Below are 16,529 nucleotides of genomic sequence, written 5' to 3' on the forward strand. Positions count from 1 at the left end.
GCTTTGTTTTCCTTTCATTTCATGATTTCTAATTCAGAACATAGTGATAAGTAGACAAACATCTATTTAAAGTTTCATTTAATGCATAATAATCACTTCATTTCATTATTTTCTCCAGATGGTGTGTGAGGATGGCAGTGACATGGAGGGGGGCGGGGAGAAGGACCATGAGATAGGGGAGGTGCGGGTCAGCTCCGAGACCATGGCAAAGCGGTCTGGGAAAGTTGCCTCTCTGCAGCGCCGCTTTGAATCCAGTGCACGGACGGTCTATGTCAGCCCACCTACTTCTAGTGCCTCTGTTGACAACCGCCAGCTGCTGCTCCGACTCAGCAAGGACAACTCCCAGTCCCCAAGTGACTCATCGGGGTACGATAGCCTTAGATCCAATAACTCTACTGTAGGGTATGAGCTGGATGCAAAGCTGGCCCAGGCCCTGGAGGAGAACGACAAGATGTTCAAGAGTTTTGACACACTGAAGCGCAAGCAGCAAGCAAACATGAAGGCTAGTGAAGGGACAAGGGAAGGCAGCAGCGAGAATCAGGACAGCCGACCGTCAGTCATGGCCAGAGTGAGAACCTTTAGCACAGGGGCCACCTCTGCTCCCTCTGCCCCCACCTGGTCCACCTCCTCCCTCCAAAGGCCCTCCACTCTCCAGCGCCAAATGACAGTGCCAACCAGCAAGGCAGAAGCCAAAGATGATGACTGTCCGCCTCCTCCACCCCCACGCACCCCCATCACTCGCACTGGCACTCTCACCAACCCCAAAAAGTCCCTTCCCTCCACCACTCCACCCTCAAAGATCCAAAGAAGCATCTCCATGAGCACTGGAAACTTGGCCAAATCTGCCTCCCAGACAAACATGATTGGCCACTCCCCTTCCAACACCATTCTTAACTCTCCCACCAAGAGCACCAAATCCTCAGCTTCCAGTGAGGACGTGAGCCAAGTCAAAACTTCCCCCGGCTCACCCTCCAAGCAGAGTGTAGCCTCAAGTAATGACTCCTTGACCTCTTCCTCCAGTATGGTCACTGTCAAGTCTGCCTCACTCAAAAGCCTAGACCAAGAAGATGACCCGCCTGAGCTGCCTCCAAGGAACGGCGCCAAAACCTCCACAAAGCCACCTCTCCCTCGCAGCCCCTCCCAGGTAAGGCTCTGCTCTCACTTCTTATTACAGGTAATTTTTGTATGAGTTATTTTTAGAGCAGGAAGGAAAGAAGGTCATTTTTGTCCATGTTTTATGATACAACATCCCCCTAAAGCAGTGTTTGTACCCACAGGATGCAGTGAAGCACTCCACCCACAACAAGAGTGTCCGAACACCCTCCCCTGCCCGTAAGGTGATAAGGAGTCCCTCACCAGACAACCCAGAGAAGCCTCCCTCAGTGCCCTCCAGACTCCGGAAGCCTCAGCTCAGCCCAACCACCTCCCCAACAAACAATCTTCCCTCCACCCACCGCCCTCGCCAAGGAGTCAAGCTGGCCACCCCCTCCCCCACTGGGAAGGCTCCTGCTCCATCCCCCACCTCCCCAAGGGGTGGAAATCGGTCCCCTCAGAAGAGTCCAAAGGTAGGCAGGAAGTCTGTGTCAGCAGAGGAGAAGCCACAGCTGCCTGCCAAGACTAGTCAGTCACCCCGCAGGGCCCCAGCCTCACCCCCCTCTACAAATGGTGTGAAGAGTCCTGTGCGAGCAACAGATAAGACCTCCTCCACCTCCAGGTTGCCTCGGCCTGATGCCTCCAATGTTGTCCTCAAAAACAACATGAACCAGGAGGTGGCTCCCCTCCAGACCTCCTCCCCAAAGCTCTCCCCAAGAAACAAAATGGTGAATGGCAAAACTCCAAATGGGACGGAACTTGATGACTCTCTGGACTCTGGCAGCTTTGACCAGGACTCTCTAGAGGAAGCAGAGGACATTGAGGTGATGCCCCCGGCCTCCAGGGACGCCTTCCGCCGCTTCTCCGTGGTGGTGAGCCAATCCCTCAAGTCCCTGACAGACATGGCAGCAACGTGTGCCGAGGCGCAGCGCAGCGGGGGATCTGCCACCCAGGATGAGGCCAAGTTCCAGGAGGCCCGGGAGGCTCTCACCAGCGAGTCCAGACAGTTTGTGACAGCATCCAAGCTGTTTGTGAAGTCGGCCACAGAGTCTGAGGACACGCTGCTACAGTGCCTGGCCTCCTGCGTGACTCTATTGCAGCACATGGTGGATGTGACACAGGAAGTAGTGAAGCACACCACCACGCCGCTGCAGACCCAGAACGTGGTGGTGAAGGTGCGTGACGTGGCCACCACCTACCAAAGCACAGTGCGGGCGGCCCTGAGTGCAGCCGGCCGGGGCATGGACCACCCCTCCATGAACACCCTCATGACCCAGGCCACCAACCTGGCGGGGGTGCTCACCGCTCTCATGCGCACCCTAAGAGTGTTCAGCCCGTGAGCCTCTCCCTTCTTCACCATATCTCGCATTGCACCGGGGAACTGAGCCGGTGTGACTCGCAATGAATTCAAAAAGACTTATATCCAAAAAACCGTACTTAGATTATTTACACGTCTGTAGATATAGCTGTAGCAAGTGATATGATGACGTTGACAAATGTAACCTGACCAAAATTTGTAAATAATGATAGAAATCTCAGGTATAATGAAGAGTTTTGGAGGAAGAGCAATGACTTCAGCAAGAGAGGCCAAAAAAAAAAAAAAACAGAGAGGGTGGCCAGTTAGGAGAAAGGGGAGGATGAGGACTGCTGAGTGAGCTGTATATTATTATGTTATATTGTGTAACATGATTGTGTGTATAATGTATTGCCTGGCAGCCACAGTCTCCAACTGGATCATAAATTCCCAGTAATTGTTTGTACTGTATCTCATCGTGTAACCTCTGTGGTAAGAGTTATGTTCAACGTTTTTCACTGCAAAGTTGTCATGTCAGTCCTTCCGTTGCATTTATTTTGTGCATTTTTTATACTTTACATTTCTGATTATGCTTCCACCCTTCATTGATTTTATATTTTGCATACAATCATATATTTCTCTCCCTGCATCTTTGAATCATTGTACATAGAGTCTGTACAGTCAGAGCAAAACACTCACAACAGTCCCCAACATAGAAATTACAGCTCAGTGTTTTTTTAGTGTAACTGCTGTATTTTCTGCTAAATATAGTGTTACAGAGTATATTAAACAAAATTATTCATTCCTCCATTCATGTAAGTTTCATGCATTGTATGTGTTATATCATTATTGATTATATTAAACTACATGAAATCTGCATTAACACCGAATCCTCCAAAATAAAGAGTCACCAGGAACAATAGTTTAACAGCAATTCTGTTCTTCTCCCTGCTGTTGTGAAGGAAGCTGTAATGGTGTGTAGGACAGCTCTGTGTGGACCAGCCATGGGGTCTGTATTGCTGCACAGGTTTGGCTGTTACCTGTACAAAAAGATGTGTGTTGTGTGGATGCAGGTTTGAGTATGAACATTTGTGCAGATTTAGTTTTGCTTATAGTGGGTACAGAGCAGATGAGGTGAGAAGCTACACTCTGGAACTCCCTGCCTGTGTCTGTATTCCCAACTTCTTATGAGGACTTCATTTAAGAGGGAGGTTTCAAGACATTTATCCCTGACTTTTAGTTAACCTTTCAGATCTGTAAAGTGACTGACAACTAAGTGGGCCTTTCTTTTTTTATCCTTGGCTAGTTTTCCCTTCTTACATAAAAAAAAAAAGGATCAGCATCATGAGGTAAGGCCCAGTGTGAGTCATGGATGGTAAGGCTGTGTAGAGCTTTTAGGGGAGAATAGTCAACACTATGGTAGTTTGAGACATGTTTGCTTATCCAAGTTAGCTCCCCCTAAATAAGCTAAATATGTTAATGGTCATCAACCCCATTCAATATATCACTAAAAGCCTATACTATTAGTGTTGGTGCAGAATAAGCCTATATACCCACACTCATATATCTATATAATGAGGATCAGGAAGGAAGGAAATCCATAATAACACCAAGCAGGATTAGTCACCCATATCTAGACAATCAACTTCATTACAGTAGTGCCATACAAATTGCTACAATATATGGTATAGCAGAGAAGAGAATATATGATAAAAGCAAAGAAAAGTATCAAATTCCATCCCTCCAGCTAGACAACAAAATAGATCCCCGTTCCATTATTTTAGAGTGAATGGCAATAACGAGGGAATCTATACACACTCACAGACATTAGTACAATACATGATACAAGAGAGAAGAGAACACAAAAATACACACACACAAAAAAAAGTATTACTATAGCTAGGTAGACAATAGATAGAGTAGTTCCCCCTTCCATTATTTTAGAGTGAATGACAAGAGCGAGGGAATCTATTCACACTCAAAGACATCAGTGCAATATATGAAATAGAGAAAAGAGAACACAAAATTGTCAAAACACCAAAAAAGTATTAGTTACTGCACCTGGACAACAAATAGAGTAGTTCCCCCTTCCATTAATTCAAACTGAATGACAAGAGCGAGGGAATCTATACACACTCACATACATAAATACAATACATGATATACGAAAAAGGAGAACACAAAACACCACATAAAGTATTAGCTACTGTAACTGGACATCAAATAGAGTAGTTCCCCATTCCATTTTCTTTTACTGAGTGACAGGAGAATAATTCTGGGAGTGAAGCGCCCAGGTAACCAGACCATGGCGGCCACTGGAAGGAAGGATGTTGAACCAATATATCCAGGAATTAGAGCAGGTAGGCGCCATATTCCATTCTTCTTATCAAATCAAAGCTATCTTTAAGTGTTAGGGATTGCTTTGAGGTGGGTGATGCTTTCCAAAGTACCGTAATAAGATCAAAAGAGGCGAAAATAGGATGGCTCAGTGAAAGGGGGCGTTGTTGACAGTAAATATGATGGCCGTGTTTTTAATTCCTAATTGTCGTGTGGCCGGTGTGTGTTGGTGTGCATGTGTCTGTTTTATGTGCGCGTGTGTGGTGGGGTGAGGGTGTGGGGAAGATCTGCCGGCTCATCCCAACAAGCCCCCAGCAAGGTCAGTCTGTCTCCTCCACTCCCCTGTCGAAGCTAAGGTGGCCAGGTGGCGCCGTGGCAGGGACAGGGTATTGGTGGTGGTGAGGGTGTACTCGCAGTGTCACCCAGCCGTGGAGTATGTGATGTGGCTTGTGTTTTTCTGGTGAGAAGTGTGGTGAATTGGTTGATGGTATATGTAATTTCCACCGCAGTTGAAATAGATCATAATTCGAAAAAAGAATGTTAATTTGCGACAGAAATGACATATACCTTCAATCTTTTCACTACATTTTTCGCCAAAATAACATGAGCCACGTCACAGATTGCATGAATGGTTAAACTGTTAATTGATCCTTTAAACTTTACATGCTGAGATACTTCAGAAAAAAAAAAATACTGTTAAAGTCTTCATTTATTTAATTTTGTGTCTCCTCAGGACCCTTTTGATGGAGAAGAGTTTGTGGAGCGGCTGGCATGGCGGGTCAACGCCAGCATGTCGGCGCCGGGCTCGTCAGACTCTGTCTTCGATCCAGACCTGCTGCACGAGGCCTTCACACAGGCCATCAAGTGAGCCACCACACTGACCTGTGCTGATAATGACCAGATAGACTTTGTCTCAAATACATGGCTAACATGATGACATTTTGCTCATTTCCATAGGTAGTTCATTACACCTTGATGTAGAGATGATGTGGCAGGTGCAGGGCAGTGATGCAGGGGGTCACAGGTAGGGGATGGAGGCTGCTGTGTAGAGTGCGTGCCACCTTTCCCACAGAGATCTGCAGATCCTGGATGACAGGACAGCTAAGAAATGTGAGCGCATGGAGGTAGCAGTGAGGGAGGAGGAGGTGCGCTACTGGCACAACATTGCCCAGCTACTGGAACACAATAAGGTGAGACTATTCTGTGCCTTAGTGTTTGCCATGTATGGAAAAGGCCATGTACTTCAGATTTACCATAGAAGTGACATTTCAATGGGTGATGCTTTCCCTGTTATCATCACACCAAAATAGCTAATACAGTTTCTGACAAAGATTTATGTTGCAGGAAGCCTTCCAGAGTTTCCAGGACCTAGACAGCCACATCAACAGTGTGGCCACTAAGGTGGTGCACCTCGGGGACCAGCTGGAAAGCGTCAACACCCCTCGGTCTCGGGCGGTGGAGGCCCAGCGCCTCATGGACCACTTCAGGGCGTTCCTCCTTTCAGGCCCATTGGTGTCTGAGGTCTTCACTGACAAGTCCAAGGTAGTGATTAGTTTGTACTGCTGAACTCTATTTTGGTGAATTGTATTTATGCATAACTTTTGGAAAATTGCATACGTAATTAAGGCTTTTGATAATATATTTGTCCACCATGTGGTGGTGAACAAGAGAAGTGTATAATAGAAATTCTTGAAACTGTTCAGATACATTATTGGCAGCATTTTCTTTATTTCTTTATGTATTTATTTATGTTTTCTCTCAGATTTATGAAGCAGCAGATGTGATCCAAAAGCTTCACCTTATTGCTCAGGAGCTTCCCTCGGGCAAGTATGTGATTGTCACCTGAAACTAATCTATACATTAGTTAGTCTGGGAGTTTTGTGATGAAATTTATTGTAGAGATATCTAACATCATAAAGTTCTACCATTCTAAAAAATTTTATTGTTACTTCCAGATTTGAGACTGCCAAGAAAAAGATAGCAGAGAAGTATGATGAAATAGAGTGTTCCCTCATTATGGAGTTTGTAAAGGCACACCGGGCAGGAGATAAGGACCGCATGAAGGAGATTGCCTCCACACTGTCCCACTTCAAGGGCTACTCACAGTGCATTGATGCATTCATTGAGGAGGCACAGCATGTAAGTGTTTACATGCTGTTTCTTTATTCTTTTGTTTTACAATAAAGATAAGAATAAAGGTGCTTGAAATATGTGCAGTCTCTCTCTTCAAGAATTAAAAGTTTTCTATATGGAAATTACTATTAAGTCGTCTTCATTTTCTCCTTTTCTCATTACCTTGAAGCCAAATATTGGTGTTTAAGTCTTAAGCAATCATTTATGCCCTTTGCATCTTCCTCTGCAACTCTTATTTTTTGCAGTTTTACCATAATTCCAGCCCTCTATTTGACTTTCAATTCTTCCCCTAATCTTCCCTCAAGCTCTTTTTAAAAGTGAGTTCATAAATAGTGCAGGCTTCCAAATTGCTGTGTGATGGGAGAGATTGATAACTGCCTCTGCCACCAGGGGTCACTGCGGTCACAGGATATGTACCATGAGGTGGTGCCCCTGTGCCGGAGGTCAGAGGTGCTCATCAAGGAGGTGTTCACTAATCCAGACCAGGTGATGGGCAAGTTTGTGCTGAATATCTTCCAAGGACAGCTTCAGGTGAGCATTGAACTGTGGTTAAGTTTGCTTTGTCTTGATGCTCTAGCAAAACATTTTGATAATGAATTAATCCTTGTAGTTATGTATTATTTTGTCTTATTTAAGTTGTACAGTAAAAGTCCTGAAATCCGGAAGTCACGGGGGTTCAGGCATTCCGGATTCTAGGATTTTCCGGATTGTAAGATAGTAAGGCTGAAAGTAAGATTAAAATCTTGAGGGTACTATGTAAACCCCACTAAACTAATCCCAACTTGCTATATCTCTTTGTAGTACTGTCATAACATCTTACAGGGATTGCTACTACCACCAGTCCACTGTGTACTTCCTCACCACACCACACAAGATTTACGTTTTTTTTTTTTTTTTTTTTTTTTTGAAGATTTGCCAGACTATGGGGGGAGTGGCATGGGCCTTTCCAGCCATTATGGCAGCCCATATGTGATGATTGCTCTTTTCCTACTTGTCAACTTGTATTTGTGTAGTTGATTTCACTATTTTATGTAGGCTATTCCACCATCCACATATACTGAGAAGTTTGAGTGATTGTACTGTACTGTACCCCACATAATATGTATACAGTCCACAATACTTATGTCACACTATAAAATAATTTTAAGTATAATACAAAACACATTTCATAACATAAAACATTTACTGATGTCTGATAAAGGGAAACAAAAAGAAAGGAAGGCTTCCAACATCATACGCCAGCCAATCACGTCACCGGCGTCAAGCGTACACCAGCTGGATCACTCACGCAGATAACAGGACTCCGCAACACACACACACACACACACACACACACACCACTTGTAATACCTCTAAATATTATTCTCTTATGAGTTTGTGTTAAACTCAATGTCAGTGATGACATGTTCGGTTTCGGCTATTATTATTATATATTTATTACTATTATTTCTTACTTTTTACATATTTAACTCAGCCTTTCAAATTTTCCGGATTATAAGGTTCTGGATTTAAGGACTTTTACTGTATATCTTGTATAAAAACACCTGCTTGCCATACTTTGACTGATAAAACTGTCCTTTACACAGGAATACATACAGATGAAATTAGAAAATAAGACTCAGCTTGAGCTGTACCTGAAGAACCTACATGAGTTGTACTGCCAGACTGTCAAGCTGTGCACAGACCTCCAGACCTTCAACCTGGGCAATGACTCCCAGTTTCTCTCCAAGCTCACCAAGTCAATATTCCAGCGACACCTAAACTCTTACATCAGGCAAGTTTATTTTCCTGATTCCTCTTACCATGTGTTCTGGACTACATACCTGCTTCCTGCAGTCTGTCTCGTATAAATATATATATATATATATATATATATATATATATATATATATATATATATATATATATAATGTATATCTAATCTCTCTCTCTCTCTCTCTCTCTCTCTCTCTCTCTCTCTCTCTCTCTCTCTCTCTCTCTCTCGAGGTAATTGGTAAATCAGATTTGAATGAAGTAACTATTACATGTCGTTTCTTTACAGCATAGAAACCAGATTCCTGAAAGAAAAGTTTGGCTTGATTCTGAGTCGCTATTATGAAAACAAAGGTCATCAGAAGAAGAACATACAGTCTGGGTAAGTTTGTGGTGGTGATGGTGGATTGTATGTTATTTTAAAATTCAGATAAAGTAATGTTATATGTATCCAGCATTCTGTAGCTATGTGTATTGTCTACCTTATATCACCTGACTGATTGGTTTCTTCAGTGTCGGCAGCATCAATGACATCCGACGCAACATCCAGGATGTGATTGGCACCAAGGCAAACATCAACATTGGACCGGCAGTGGAAAACTACGGTGGGGAGACCTTTCTGTCTGAGGAGGTGGCAATCTCCCTCTTGCAGGAGACTAAGCAGGCCTTCAAGAGGTGCCAGATGGTGAGAAAATGTCTTATCTTTTCATTATCACAGCCATAACTGCTTTATTTACTGTGAAGACATATAGAATGTAATATATGAAATTCATCCTCTTGGAAGTTTTCAGATTTTTATTGATGATGTGCAATTTATTCCAGCTCTCCTCTCAGTCTGATGTTCACAATAATGCTGTCCAGATATTTGATCTCCTAGCAAAGGCTCTTTTGAATGAGCATGTTGATTATGCCATTGGTAAGTGTTGCATTGTTAAAATTTGCTTAAATCTGTTGAATATTTTTAGCAGGTCATGTAATATTTCAATATTCTGTTTATGTAAATAGTTTGGTTGCTATTTTCATGTTCCTCATTAATGTCAGAAGGTAAAGCAGAGAATTTACATCACAGCAAAACTTAGTATCACACATTGTCCTTTCTCAGAGCTGGGGCTGCAGGTCATTCCCGGTGGTGAGGTGCGCACTCCTCCAGAGGTGAGCTTCTTTGAGGTGGTGCACCAGAGCAGCTCCATGATGAATCTCCTGGACAAGCTGTTTAGCGACACCCTTGTGCCGCTGGTGATGTGAGTTTGTCCATCTTTTCCTCATTGTGTTTCAACCATACATTGTTAGAGAACTGGAAATTGTGTGAAATATTTCTTTGGTGATTTTATTTGGGGAAGAAGTCAAGAAGTCTCTAGATATAAATCCCAGGTCTGTGTTTTGGAAGATTAATTTTTACTTCAAAACATTGTGAAGCAACAAATATTCTTAACATGTTTGAGCACTTATCTACATCAAGCTTGGACAGAAAAGCTTGAGACCCAGAACAGTCTCATATTGACCAAGTTGAAAGGCATTGGTAGTGAAGAGAGGAAGCTGCAATGTGGCAATGAAGATGATGTCTGACAAGAGAATGAAACTCATCTTTATTCCTAGACATGTTATTCATTTAACCATACAGGACTATGCTTTCTTGCTTAAAGGTGCATGCCATTGATGGGGTAGTTTGGTATTGGTTTTAACTTCTGGCATTTTTATTGTCAAAGTTGCTTTTAACTATGAATCTTACAACCTCCACCACAACAGGTATCGGTCAGGCCGTACACTCCATACATCATCCTGTCCTGCCTGTGGTGTCCCGATTAATAGGAAGGATCACCGCAGAACACTCCAAGGATTTCTTTACCAGTAACTCAGTCATTCCTTGTGGTCTGACATTGCACTTAAAAATGGCAGGGATGTTGTATTGTGGCTCTTCTGCCCAGACTCCTGCCAAGCACAAATGGTTTGCTGCATGGACAAAGGACACTGGTTTCAATAATAAGAGCAGGCTGTGCTCCCCTGCTATCTCAAGCTGATCCAACAAGCAACTAGATCTGAAAAAAAGATGTCAAGATTTTACTTCTGTGATACAGACTCCAGGAAAAATTGAGTGTTGAAGATGAAGAGATGTTTGTGAAAGTTGAAAAAATGTCTTTGATGAAGTAGACCCAGACAAAAAATAGAAAATATGTCTTTGATGAAATACCCAGACTAAAAAATTTGACCTTGAGACTGGAACAGTACTGAGTGTACTATCTTAGTGCACAGGCTTGACTGAATCAAGATTCCGAGATCTTTATTCAGAAAATATTTACTTTTCATGTGTACATTAGACAACTGGACAAACACTTCTTACTTGTTGACTAACTGATTGTATTTATTATAAAATTATGATTAATTGTGCACTTTGGTAGCTTAAATTACCACATGACTTTCAGTGTAGTCATCAAGGCCAGCATCATCCCAGCTTCACCTTCTGTGATAATTTAGCTTGCATTTTAAATCCAATGTTAATATTTTGGACAGCAATTTTGTCTACACTTTCAGCATAATAACATTTCTTATTGAAAGGAACTGCGTGACAGGTTTTGGATTCAACTTGGTTACCTTCTCACCTGCATCAGTATCAAATTCTTTGAAAATTTGCTCCTGATGCTCTGATTCAGTAATGGAATTAGAACATTTTTTTTCATTTGTGAAGGCTTTTTATAATTTTTAGAAATTTTTTTTTTCTAATTGTGAAGGAAGGCTTTGTATAATACAATTTTTTAGATTTCCAAAATTTACACTAGATAACCTTTATAGAGCAGTTGTTGGTTTGGAAATTTACACTAGATAACCTTTGTAGAGCAGTTGTTGGTGTTTGTTTTCCTTTGGTTTTCTTATATGTACTTATTCTTTCTTCTAGTTCCACTCCCAAACATGGGGACTGTCTGCAGAAAAAGAAGCAGCTGGGCAGCACACTGGAGCAGAAGCTGGACCTTGGCCTGGACCGCACCTTGTCAGCAATAGTGAGCTATGTGAGGCACGTCCTCACTGTGGAGCAGAAAAGGACAGACTTTAAGCCAGAAGATGATGACATGCTGATCACCAATGTTACTGTGGTAAGTGGTTTTCTTAGCAATGTTATGTAGGCATTGTTGAAGGATAAACAAAGAAGAAATATTGTAAGTCTTGACTTGCCAAATGCTGCAGTGTTGTGTCATCTGGTGCAGGCTTGCCAGCGTGTGGTACGCTACATCAACCTGGTGGTGGAGCGTATCCGAGACTCCCTGGATGGCCACAACCTGGAGAGTGTGCTGCTGGAGCTGGGCCTCAGGTTCCATCGCACCATCTTTGACCACCTCATGAAGTTTGAATACAGTGCCACAGGTAAGTCATCTTGCTTGGTAGTGAGGGAGGATTTCCTCCTAACATCTGAAAGGAGAGATTGCAGAAGTGGCTGGCAAGTGACTGTGGGTCCGTAAACATACTTTTGGGGGGGACATACTCTCTCTCTCTCTCTCTCTCTCTCTCTCTCTCTCTCTCTCTCTCTCTCTCTCTCTCTCTCTCTCTCTCTCTCTCTCTCTCTCTCTCTCTCTCTCTCTCTCTCTCTCTCTCTCTCTCTCTCTCTCTCTCTCTCTGTGTGTGTGTGTGTGTGTGTGTGTGTGTGTGTGTGAGCTGTGGTCTAGTGCCACTGCTCACCAAGCCATGGGGATCCCTCTCATCATCTGAAAACAAATTGCATGCAAGATTGAGGGGTTTGTAAATATATAGTGGGAGGGAGTTTTCATAAGTAAGTAAAGCAAGAATATTCAGTGCATCCGCACTAGGGACATGTATTGACAAACTGCTGGAAATCATCTTACTATTTCAGGAGCAATGGCTGTGATCTGTGATGTAAATGAGTACAGGAAGTGTGTGGCAAACTTCAAGATACCTCAGGTCAACTCCCTGTTTGATACACTCCACACGCTGTGCAAGCTGCTGCAGGTGACCTCAAAGAATCTGAAGATGGTTTGCTCTGGAGATCAGTTGGTAAGCAATTGTTAATACAAATGTGATAAATAACCACTCCATCTCCAGACTACTAAAATAGCCAACATGTAATTAAGAACCATTATAAATTCTAGTACAGACTGGATACTAAGTGATAAGATATTCACACCAATACAAACAATGAATCTTGAACCTTGAAATAGTTTGGTCACTTGTTGTCTTACTAAAACTTTTCATGGCTACACTCAACCTTTCCGAAGTCAAGCAAAACATTATTCTAGATACTTCCTTGAATACCTTCCAGAGTGGCTTGGACCGGAACATTCTGACGAACTTCATTCAGCTTCGTGCCGATTACAAGACTGCCAAACTTGGAAACCAACTGAAATGAGATAATTAGTGGGCGAGACTTAACGATGAAATATATTTATTATATTTTATTTATTTAAGTGGCAGAATTTTGCATTTACACAATACACGAATTTTGCAAATTTCTCTCAAGTTTTCTTGAAACCCTGTGAGTATATTCAATTCAACAACCAAGATATATGGACATTACAGTACCTTACAGATGCACACTGGGGTCCCCTCATGTTTTTATGAACCCTGCACCACAGTAGGGTGTACTGGACTGCAAAATGTGCCTCAATCTTTGTGTATGGATGGATGGGAATGGCCTGCAAATAGAAGTTTTACTGTTAGTCAAAGTGCCTGTGTAGGCCAGCAAAGGTTATCAATGTGTAACATGAATGGTCAAGATCCTGTACATGCCACCATAGAGAACCAACTCGGTATCAAATCTCAGTTGAGCAACTGACTGGAGATGCTTTGATACCAACCTAGACAATCTCACTATTTATCTCTCTTCCCATGACACCTTGTTCAAACTTTATTGTCAATGCTTCTTACCTCAACACATGACATTCTTTCTAGTATAATGCTCCTTATATGCAAAACTAATAATAACTTGTTACTTAAAAGCCTGAAACAAAAGTTTTGAAAGTTAAGGTTAATCTACATCTTATTGCTGATTCACTAAACTCACTCTGTATGAATGTGAGTGATCTGGCATCATGCATGAAGTATATTCTAGGATGCTCTACAAACACACTCACTGTTGCAATTTCTTATGAGTGCAAATAATATTGCTGCAGCATTGATAAGAAGTAGTGATGCCTTCAATTAGTCATTATAAATGGTGCTCATGTTTACCTGGATCAGTATAACAATTTTACTGGTAGTGAGTATTGAAAAGTTTGGTGCATTGCTGACAAACTCATTATCTTTTAAAAGGTTCATGCTTCAGAAGTGAGCAGTGAAAACATCAGGAAATAAATGTCACAAATTTGAATAATAAAAATGCATTTAGGTATATCATAATTATTCCAATCTGATGAAATCCAAAAATGCTATATAATGAGAAGTTCTAACATTCACACAGATGTTGAAACCTTTCTTTACTCAACTGTGATGTGTATAGCTATATTTTCAGTCAATATAAGTTGATACAGTGTTTTCTAGTTTCTTTATATCCTTCAGAATTACAACAGTCTCCCTTTCTCGCTACAATTGTGTCCATGAAGATTGACAACCAAACCACATCAAACTCCTGCACACGTTCCTATTTGTAAATTCACTGCTAGTATACCCAATTAGCTAGACCATCTGCCACTGCACTATAGTTTTCCAAATCTAAATGCAGATTTTTGGAGTGGCTTCTCAGGGAATTCGAGTCCTTCCAGCTGCCACATTTCACTTAGCATTTGAATGGCCACATGTGTGACTTGACCGACCCTTCTAATTCATCTATTGCTCTCCCTTCCTTCCTCAACCCCTCTCTCTCTCTCTTTTTCTCTCTCTGTACCAATACTTCCTCATTCAATTTCCACTCTAAAATTCACACATAGTTTGTCAATAAAAGAGAGAGAGAGAGCCGAAAGATATATAGTTTTATTTTATCTTCCTTTTTCTAACCAACCGCCATTCTTGATATAGAAACTTTTACATGCCAATAAGTTAATTTCCCAGGAATCAGAAGACGAGTGGAAAAAATGCACGCAACGTCTCCATGACTTTGTAGCAAATGTGGCGTGACGCGCTAATGACCCTTGCGCGGTTTGTCAAGGTGCTTCGAGACAGTGGTTCAGTCTGCTTGAACGCCACACATACCATTAATTACCACATACACCATTATTGCACCTTCGCAATTACTTACATGCATGAATGTCAACATCTGATAAATAGTAAAGATATGTGCAAAGCTCCTAACAGAAACCTAGCCATCTCTACCACCGATACTACCCCTACTACTCGCAGGTAAATGGTCAACTCTCTAACATTCGTCAAGTTCCACGAGACTACAGAAAACTGAGCACAATTGATTATTTCTGCGATGTATCTTACTCCTGTACATTATTACCTACACCCTCGCACCGTATGTTCTTATTACTTCAAGAAATAAACCTCATATGATAACTGGAGCATCGAGCACAGTCGAACAAGGTAGGCTATAACCATCACTTAAAATGTACACGTTTCAACAAATTACTTACCAAATTTCACTGTGTTCTGCGACTGCCACTTATTGATCATTTTGTACTTCACTTTCTGTAGATTACCAACACCTGACCTCTCGGCAATAGCAAAAGACACACGCCGTCCTGCCCAGCTGCGCTCCACGTCTGACGGATAAGAGCCGATCAGCCGACTGCCGCTGAGTGAACCACTGAGTGAACCAGTGGATATCATGTGATCCACCCTGAGTTGTAAGGTTTAAAGTAGCAATAAAAAAAACTTCAGGAAATTCAGTTACACTGCTGTTTGATATAAAAATGTATGTAATATACGAGGGGTGATCAGAAAGTAATGACAGTAGGACTCGTAGCCGAGAGACTATGAGCGCTAGGAGGGAGGGCTGCGCGGGGCAGCAAGTGATGCCTGTTGCAGCATGTTTGAACTTGTCGCCGTTTGCCTGGGTCGCATTTCCTTGTTGCGCTGTTCGATTGCGTCAGTATTGGTTTCTCCCTCTAACCGGAAACATGGATTTTTCGAAAGAAGGTTGCAGGTTCTACACCTTCACCAGGTGGAAAAAAAGCATCGGAGATCAGAGGGGAGCTATTGCAAGTTTTTCCTGATTCTACTCCATCACTTGAAACTGTTTCCCGCTGGATTCGAGCTTTCGCAGCCGGGAAAACTCAGCTGGAAGATGATCATCGCTCTGGGCGCCCTCGGACATCCGTGACCGAAGCAACAACTGCCCGTGCGCGAGCCATCATTGACGAGGATCCAACAGTCACTCTTCGGTTCTTATCCTTGGAGCTTGACGTCAGTTATGGGAGTGCACATGACATCGTGCATCAACACTTAGGGCTGAGGAAGAAGTGTGCCCGATGGATACCCCATTTGCTAACGGAAGAGCAGAAAAGCGAACGGGTGCGGATTTGTCGTCATTGGCTGTCTGAGTTCGAGCCAAATGGTCCAAAACGGTTCTCAGATGTTGCTACTGGAGATGAATGTTGGATTTCTTTCTTCACCAACAGAGATAAGCAATCTAACATGGTGTGGTTAAGTGATGAAGAGCCTCGACCTCAGATTTTGAAGGAAGGATTTCGCAGCAGGAAGCGCCTTTTCACAATCTTCTTCAATTCTCAGGGACCAATGTGTGTGGATGTAATGCCTCAACAATCTACTATCACAGCCCAGTACTACATTGACCAAGTCCTTCCTCAAGTCCTGGAACATCAGGCCAAGTCTGCACCAAGCCGCCGCCGATCGCGCCTTTTGCTGCACCACGACAATGCTGCACCCCACAAAGCTCGCCTCACTCAGCAGTTCCTGGAGGAGCAGGGGATCACACTTCTCCCCCCATCCACCCTACTCACCTGACCTTGCTCCCTGTGATTTTTGGTTGTTTCCAAAGATCAAGGGTGCGATCGCAGGGAAGCTGTTTCACCGCATTCAA

At 42.8% G+C, this 16,529-nt stretch overlaps 3 protein-coding genes across 28 annotated transcripts in view; all 3 read left to right on the top strand.

The window, feature by feature from the left end:
- The window catches only part of LOC123510326, a 732,954-nt gene extending 729,646 nt beyond the window's left edge, over window positions 1–3,308 (top strand). For all 25 annotated transcript variants that reach the window (XM_045265385.1, XM_045265388.1, XM_045265394.1 and 22 more), the window contains 2 exons: window positions 119–1,144; window positions 1,278–3,308. In XM_045265385.1, the coding sequence (XP_045121320.1) occupies window positions 119–1,144; window positions 1,278–2,432 (2,181 nt within the window). In that variant the 3' untranslated portion in view covers window positions 2,433–3,308. The remainder of the gene's footprint in view (window positions 1–118; window positions 1,145–1,277) is intronic.
- Window positions 3,309–4,613: 1,305 nt separating this feature from the next.
- Window positions 4,614–14,081, top strand: LOC123510156 (exocyst complex component 5-like). 2 transcript variants are annotated; one of them, XM_045265022.1, is made up of 16 exons: window positions 4,614–4,746; window positions 5,457–5,587; window positions 5,796–5,913; window positions 6,068–6,265; window positions 6,486–6,550; window positions 6,679–6,862; window positions 7,247–7,387; window positions 8,443–8,630; window positions 8,898–8,990; window positions 9,122–9,293; window positions 9,431–9,524; window positions 9,711–9,849; window positions 11,499–11,694; window positions 11,806–11,962; window positions 12,447–12,607; window positions 12,873–14,081. In XM_045265022.1, the coding sequence occupies exons 1-16, from the start codon at window positions 4,714–4,716 to the stop codon at window positions 12,957–12,959; spliced, it is 2,157 nt and encodes a 718-aa protein (XP_045120957.1). In that variant the 5' UTR covers window positions 4,614–4,713; the 3' UTR covers window positions 12,960–14,081. The 2 variants fall into 2 exon arrangements, with proteins under 2 accessions (XP_045120957.1, XP_045120958.1); XM_045265023.1 differs by lacking the exon at window positions 4,614–4,746 and having other exon boundaries at window positions 5,454–5,587; window positions 5,681–5,913.
- Window positions 14,082–15,462: 1,381 nt separating this feature from the next.
- Window positions 15,463–16,453, top strand: LOC123510352 (histone-lysine N-methyltransferase SETMAR-like). Its single transcript, XM_045265428.1, has 2 exons — window positions 15,463–15,517; window positions 15,651–16,453. The coding sequence occupies exons 1-2, from the start codon at window positions 15,463–15,465 to the stop codon at window positions 16,451–16,453; spliced, it is 858 nt and encodes a 285-aa protein (XP_045121363.1).
- The last annotated feature ends 76 nt before the right edge of the window (window positions 16,454–16,529 follow it).

Source organism: Portunus trituberculatus, chromosome 28, assembly GCF_017591435.1.
Source record: "Portunus trituberculatus isolate SZX2019 chromosome 28, ASM1759143v1, whole genome shotgun sequence".
NCBI lineage: Eukaryota > Metazoa > Arthropoda > Malacostraca > Decapoda > Portunidae > Portunus > Portunus trituberculatus.